The 7,620-nt window shown below is 56.2% G+C and overlaps 1 protein-coding gene across 1 annotated transcript; it reads left to right on the top strand.

Moving 5' to 3' along the window:
- Window positions 1-4,425: 4,425 nt before the first annotated feature.
- SOWAHB (sosondowah ankyrin repeat domain family member B) lies at window positions 4,426-6,997 on the top strand. The gene has a single exon (XM_032836458.1). The coding sequence runs from the start codon at window positions 4,640-4,642 to the stop codon at window positions 6,938-6,940; it is 2,301 nt and encodes a 766-aa protein (XP_032692349.1). The 5' UTR covers window positions 4,426-4,639; the 3' UTR covers window positions 6,941-6,997.
- The last annotated feature ends 623 nt before the right edge of the window (window positions 6,998-7,620 follow it).

Here is a 7,620-nt window from a genome sequence, read left to right on the forward strand (position 1 = left end):
CTAAGCTCACAGACTTGATCATTATCTCTTGAAACGACCAGCAACAACCAACCAACCTTAGATCACACGACCTGATATTCTCCGTGCCTACACGTCTCTCCTGCCTTTCGTGGCCATATCTGTCACCCACACACTCTTCACCCCTCTGAAGCCTGACCTCCGTCCCCACCACACTCTGAAACTTCTCCAGACCAGGTTCCAGTGACCTAACAGGCCAGGGTCACATTTCACTTATCAAACCTGGCGCCATCTCTAGAAAGATCTTCCTTCTGCTTCCGTCACACCCACTCACTGGGGTTCCTCTTCCACTCCAGCAGCTCCTTCTAAGTCTCGGGAACACATCTCTTTTCCTCTTTCTCTTTGGTAAATGAGGATCCACCCTCCACCTCCTCACCTTCCCACTGCCTGTACACTCTCTAAGCAATTTTGTCACGGCCTAGGGCTCTGACGGTCATTTACATATGCTAATCTCAGACATTCTTGGAACCTCAAACCTTATCTTGGTTTCTGGATATTCCTGTTTTCATGGCCTATAGGCACTTCAACCTGAACAGGCACTGAACCAAATTTATCATCTTCCCCATTTCCAAAACTGACTCGTCTGTACTTTCTATCCACGTAGATGATAACCAGCAACCATCCAGTGACTCAGGCTAACTGCGTGAGAGAAGCCAAGCTGGTCCTCTCCCTTCTCCGTTCCCCCTCCCACCCCACCCCAGCTCCTCTGGCTCCAAATCCTGCTGCATTTACCTACCCGCTATCTCTTCAGTCCATCTGTTCATCTCCCTTTGTTTGACACTACTGAAGTCAGACCTTTAGCAATCCTTTTCTGGATCATCTCAATAACTTCTAGACCACTCTCCTTGCTGGGAACGCCATCTCTCTCCTCCACTCTAAAGATTTGATATTGTTTCTTTCTTTGTCACTGTTATTCATTTACGTCTTCTTTTTCTTTAGTGTCTGCTTTTTTAAAGATTTCTATTTATTTATTTATGTATTTGAGACAGAGAGAGAGAACAGCAGAGGGAATGGCAGAGGGAGAAGGAGAAGCAGGTGCCCCACCTGAGCAGGGAGACCAACACACAGGGCTCAACCCCAGGACCCTGGGATCATGACCTGAGCCAAAGGCAGACACTTAACCAACTCAGCCACCCAGGTGCCCCTTTATTATCTTTTTCAAACTAAAGTGTAACACACTCTCATTGTGAAATAGCCAAAAAGTTTGTAAGGTTATAAAGAAAAAAAGTCACCCCCAGTTCAGTCCTCAAATCCTACTCCCAAATAAACCTCTTTTTTTCCCCTAAAAATATGATATTAGACATGCTGTATTTCTTCTATTTTATTTTCTTTAAAGATTTTATTTATTTATTTAGGGAGTGCGTGCACATGTGTGCATGCACGCAAGCAGGGGAAGGGGCAGAAAGAGACGGAGAGAGACCATCTCCAGCAGACTCCGATCTCGGGGCCAATGTGCGGCTCGATCCCACCAACCTGAGATCATGACCTGAGCTGAAATAGAGAACTCAAGGCTCAACTGAGCTACCCAGATGCCCCTGTATTTCTTCTACCTTAAGAGGCACCCCCCTCCAATATTTAACATCTTGGAAACCAAAATGTATCCTACAACCCACGGCATCTTTGGTTAAATACACTACTGTTCTGCAATGTACTATTTTTACTTGTTAATATGGGTCATGATTCCAAACCAGCACTGCCTCCGGGATGATCTTTCTAAAGTATGAATAGGGTCAGGTCACCATCTTCCCCATAATTCTTCAAAGCCTGCCCCCCACCCCATCCTCCAGGCCCTCATTTTCTGACTCTGCCCTACTTTCCCAGTATCCTTTCCAGCCTGTCCACAGAGTCTTCCTTAAAGCCAAGTAGTTCTATTTGCAGTTAGTTCCCCAAATATGCCACGCTGAGCCAAATCTTTGTGCTTTTGCACAATGTTTCCTCTGTCTCTTCTTCATCTCTTCTATGCAAAGTTGCCTCTTACTGCAAAACTGCCCTGATCCCCCAGGCTAAGCCTGGGTCCTTCCGGTATGCACCACCCCTCAGCTTCTCCAGTGTCTGGTGCACATCTCTGGTAAGTCACTTAAAACAGGTTCATGCCAGGTCTCTCGTTTGTTGCTCCCAATGCATAGTGAGCTCACGAGCAAGCTTTCTTCTTTAGATCCATTTCTAGTAGTGCCAGAACAGCATGGCTGCTCCATAAATATTTTTGGAAATAATGAACTTTACATAAGAGAGGCATAAAAGTGCTACCTGAGGTAAGGGGAAGAACATTCTACGTTACCATCCTATAACCTGGGACAAGCTAGAGAAAGAGGAGGAGAGGAGGTCTGGGAGCTAAACCCTTGTGCAACCAGAAATCTAAAGCAATGGGATTTTTTTCCTGCTTTTTCCTTGCTTCTGCTTCTCAGACCTACTCATTCCACCCTTAACTAAAGATAATCTGATTCCAACAACCATGCCTTGATAAGCCCTTTCTTTCTCCCAGTCTTTTCAAGTGCTCGAAGTCCATATCATCCCTCCTCCTTGCCACAAAACCCCCTTTTAACCAGAAGTTTTGAAAAGTACCAAAGGGGGCAGGAAGGTTCTTTCCATTTGCCCCTCCAAAATACCCACCTGAATTTTCCATTTGGAATCCCTCCTGCCCTACGTGTGGACACGCCTCTCAGTCCCATCAGGGCTCCACACCAGGAAATAAACACAAAAGGCAGCTAAAATTTAATACAAAATGTTTATTTTAACAACCATCCTAAAAGCTTGACATTAATGTTTCTCTTTAGTGAAAAGCACTATCCTCCCTCTCAACCCAGTACTGGGTTTGAATTACAGAAAATCCCAAAAGTAGACAAAACTGTTTCCCAGTCCTTCATTCTGACCTAGATAATTTATAGCCAAGGATTCCAATTCATTCTTGGAAAACTACCAGGGGACTACTGGGGACTTAAGATGAAGGTCAGCGAACGTGGCTTCTGTGGCGGTCACTAAGGTTGGTCTTGGTCTTTGTTGACAACTGTCAGGCCAACGTACTTTCAATAACCTCCCTTAGCACATAGGACAGGGACTCATTAAACAACCAAAAATAGTAGAGCAGAAGAAAAAGTGGAAAAGATAAGGGGGAGTATAGGAGAGGTAAGTGATATGACAGGGCAGGAGAAAATGGAGACTTTATGATAGGGAAGGTAGCCTAGAGGAGGGCATGGAACCATAAAGGTAAAGAGACAAAACAATGAAAGAATCTTGGGCATGGAAACAGGACTATCTAACAGGATCTCAACTCAAAGACCTCAACTAAAGAAAGGGACCGACCAAGAAGTGGACAGATCAGCTGAAAGGGGAAAGCAGCCATTAGGAAAAGCGCTGCGTCTTGAGGCCAAGGACAAAGACAGCTCTGGGCTACAAGTGGACTCGAAATTACGAAGTTTCCAAACTCCCAATGGAAGAGAATCAAGCGGCCATTGGGAGGTTTGGAGCAGTGGGGTCAAACCAGGCAAGACTGCAAAATGCTTACCACTTCCAAGGTGCCAAGGGGGTGGGGATGGGGGCGAGAACCTCACATTCGGAGAGAAAAGACACCACCACTCAAGCCAACACAGAAGGGACCCTGCGAAAATCTCTTCTGCTCACAAACTCTGGAGGAAACAAACACCTTCACTGCGTGATTCCTGTTCCTTTAAAGCTGCTGGGGCAATCAGCTGTCAAACCGAGCTCTCCGTAACGCGAGGCATTGCTAGGAAGAAGAAAGGCCGAAGCCAACCGGTAACTTTCAGAGTTAATTTCTCTTCTCGGTACACACTTGGGTGCATTTGGCTCTCTGCAGCCCGGGCCGGAGGACCGGCCCCCGCGGCTGGTGGGGATGAAGAAAGGCTTGTTGGGGATGCACACCGAGTCCCCCGACCTCGACACTGCCTTAGGGAATCCGAAATTCCCAGCCCAGAGCGGTCAGAAAGGCACCTTCCCGGGGACCGCAGAACGCCAGCGGACTCGCACCTTCCCCACCCAGCGGCTTTCGCCAGGACCTGCGCAGCACGGAAAGGGCCGGCGCCGACCGTCCCCGCCTTCGTTCCTACGTGGCCGAGACCCCCGCGAGCGGCCGGTCGCTCACCTGCCGGGTCTGCCCCGCCCGGGGGGTTGCGCGTTCGGCTCAGCGGGTCGCTGCCGGCTCCGGCTCGCGGGCCCCTCGCCCCCCGCGCGCCCCCGGCCAGCAGCCCCGCGACTCGGCCGGGCTGGCGGGGCAGGGCAGACCTCAGAGGGCGGAAGGACAGGCGGAGGCGGGCCGGGCCCTTCCCCCAGAGCCGGGGAGGCGTCGCCAGCGCGCAGGTGAAGCCGACTCCGACCTATCCCGGCAACTTTCGCTGCAGGGACGGGAGACGCGAGGCCCGCGGAGCCGCCCTCTGCCGCCGGGGCTGCGTGCGGGGGGCCCGACCCGGGGGAGCCTCTTCCCGGGGAGCCCGCGCGGCTCTGGGCGCGCTCGGGTGCCGCGAGCAGCGCCGCCCTCCGCGGCTGATGGAGGCGGGTGGCGCCGCCCCGGGCGCAGGTGACACACGACAGGCCGGGGTTTCAGCCGGCCCGGGGGAGCGCAGGAAGGGCGAAGCGCTGACACCTGGGGCCGGGACGCGCCAACGCAGGCATGGCCCGAGAGTTGAGCCAGGAGGCCCTGCTGGATTTCCTGTGCCAGGCCGGGGGGAGAGTGACCAACGCCGCCCTGCTGAGCCACTTCAAGAGCTTCCTGCGGGACCCCGACGCGCCCCCCGGCCAGCAGCAGCGCCGCCGCGAGCTCTTCAAGGGTTTCGTCAACTCGGTCGCCGCAGTGCGCCAGGACCCCGACGGCACCAAGTACGTGGTGCTCAAGAGGAGGTACAGGGACCTTGTGGGGGAGGAGGAGCTGCAGCGACCCCGAGACCCGCCCGCCCCTGCAGGGGGGACTGCGTCCTGCACCCCCCAAGGCGCGCGCGGGGGAGAGCGGCGGCCGCGGCGCGAGCAGGAGCCGGAGGAGGAGCCCGCGGGGGCCGCCGCGCAGGCCCCGCGCTCAGGTGGCGGCGGACGCGCCCCGGAGGCGGCCCCGGCGGGCGGCGGGCGGGGGGGCGGCTCCGGCCTCGGGCCGGGCGCTAGGTGCGCCGCGGCGGAGGCCCGGGGCCGCTGCTGCTGGGAATGCCTGCAGAACGGCCTGGAGGGGCCGCCGGGCGAGCCCGTGCTCGGAGCAGACCCGGGCCCCAGCCCCGCCGGGGAGCAGCCGGAGCGCGGCCCGCCGGCCCGGGACGACCGCGGGGCTCCGGGGCAGCAGCAGGAGGGCGCGCCCGCTGAGCGCGGCCCGGGGTCCGCAGCGCCCTGCTCGCCTCCTGCAGCTGTCGAGGCTGCCGGGAGCCGGGCTTCCCCGCCGACCCCCCTGTCCCGCCCGGTTTCCCCCCGAGACCCGCCGGAGCTGTTGACCCCGGACTCGCTGCACGACTCCACCCCGCAGCAGCAGCGGCAGCGCACCTGGGAGTGGGTGGCCAGGCACCCCCAGATACCCGAGGCCCGGGACCGCGGCCCCACTCGAGCCTGGTCGGTGCTGCCGGACAGCTTCCTCCAGCTACCCTCGGGGCTGAGCCTCTGGGTCCGGGAACTTGACTCGGAGCCTCCAGACCCCGCTCTTGCGTCTCCTCCCGTCCTTCCTGTCGTCCCGGAGCCCCGTCCCGAGAGCCCTCCGCGGGAGGTCTTCCGCAGCATTCGTTGTCAGCTGTCCCTCCAGGACCTGGATGACTTTGTGGACCAAGAAAGCCACGGCAGCGAGGAGAGCAGCAGTGGGCCCAAAGAGTCTCCCGAGGGTTCCGAAGAGGGGCTGCGGGTTGCTCTGGGAACCGCAGACTGGAGAAAGCTCAGGAATGCAGCTGGAAGCCTTTCTCCCAAGGAGGGAAGTCCCAGCAAGAGCCTTCAGGGCCTCAGGAGCAGAGGCGATGGGCACCGCTCTCAGCAGGGCTCAACGGAGGCTAACGGCCTTGCAGGCCACCCCCAGGAGTCTTTGCCCTGGCCAGCTCCCAAGTTCAGGAGATCCCTCAGGAGGAGCTCTCAGGCAGGGAGAGCCAAACTGTCTTCTTCCGATGAGGAGCATCTTGAGCAGGACTTGCTGAAAAGGACCCGTCGCCCACCACGGTCCAGGAGACCCTCCAAGGCAGGAGCAGGGCCCAACCCAAGAGCGGATGCTGCTTTGATACCCAAACCTGTGGGCAATAAGGCCTCTGTTGCTGAGCGGGGTCGGCCACAACCCCCCTGGGCCCGGGCTGGGGAGGAGTCTGCAGCCGCCGTCCCGCACAGACCTTCTGAGCACAAGTCATCTGTGGTCCCCCTGGACGCCAGGGAGCACGAATGGATTGTGAAGCTTGCCAGTGGCTCTTGGATTCAGGTGTTGACTTTGTTTTGGGAGGACCCACAGCTGGCTCTGCACAGAGACTTCCTGACGGGGTACACGGCCTTGCACTGGATGGCCAAACACGGGGACCTCCGAGCGCTCCAGGACTTCGTCTCCAGCACCCGGAAAGCAGGGATTGCCCTTGATGTCAATGTGAAGTCCGGTTGCGGATACACCCCTCTGCACCTTGCAGCCATCCATGGTCACCAGGGGGTCATCAAATTGCTAGTGCAAAGGTTGGCCTCTCGGGTGAACATCCGGGACAGCAGCGGGAAGAAGCCGTGGCAGTATCTGGCCAGTAATACCTCTGGGGAGATATGGCAGCTCCTGGAAGCCCCTCGGGGCAGGCCCATTTTTCCGGTGTATCCTTTAGTCCAAAGCTCTTCCCCCACCAGGAAGGCCAAGAGCCGGGAAATATCTAGAAATATCACCCGGAAGACTTCCTTTGCCGCACTCCTCAAAAATCAGCACAGCAAATGGAAGTTGGCCAACCAGTATGAGAAATTCCCCAGTCCAAGGGAAAGAGAAGAGTACAGCGACTGAGGTGCTCCCCTCTTTCGAACATGCAGCGGCCACACCCCGATCCTTGAGCTGTTCAGTGAGAAAATGCCGGGCCGTAGAAGAGTCGCTGAGGGGTTGGTAAGATCGTGTTAAGATGGTCAACTAGTGTTTACCTGCCTGGATTTTGTGTCAGTGCATCCCAGACCGCAGGGGTCATCCAGGCTTCAGGGCAGCCCACGTCTTGGGACCAGCGAAACCTACACACCGGGCAGGGGCAGGTGCTTGAAACCCAGGAGGTATTCCTCCCCTCCCCCCCGCCAGCACAGTCCTGGGCACCCGGAGCCACGCTGTTTTCCAAAGCAGCTACCCCAGGCCTTGGCTACACGGGGAACAGATGTCTAAGAAAAAGAGAGGCAATTCGAGGGATTGATGAAGCTCAGATAAAATCCTTTCTGGCCAGTGGCTCTCCCGCTTCTGCTTGTTTGGAGAATAAATCTTGGCTGAGAGTATAAAGCACCAGGTTTGAGATCAGATAGCTCCTGCTTTCTCCTTTTTCTCTTTTTCTTCCCTCCTTCTTTCTTCTTTCCTTCCCTCCCTCTTCCCCTTCCTCCCTGCCCTCCCTCTCTCCCTTATTTCTCTCCCTTCCTCACTCCCTCTTTTCCTTCCTCCCTCCCTTCCTCCCTTCCTTCCTTCTTTCCTCCCGCCCTTCCCAAATCAGTGAA

This window comes from Lontra canadensis, unplaced genomic scaffold, assembly GCF_010015895.1.
Source record: "Lontra canadensis isolate GAN:19392208 unplaced genomic scaffold, GSC_riverotter_1.0 scaffold1, whole genome shotgun sequence".
In the NCBI taxonomy this organism is placed as follows: Eukaryota; Metazoa; Chordata; class Mammalia; order Carnivora; family Mustelidae; genus Lontra; species Lontra canadensis.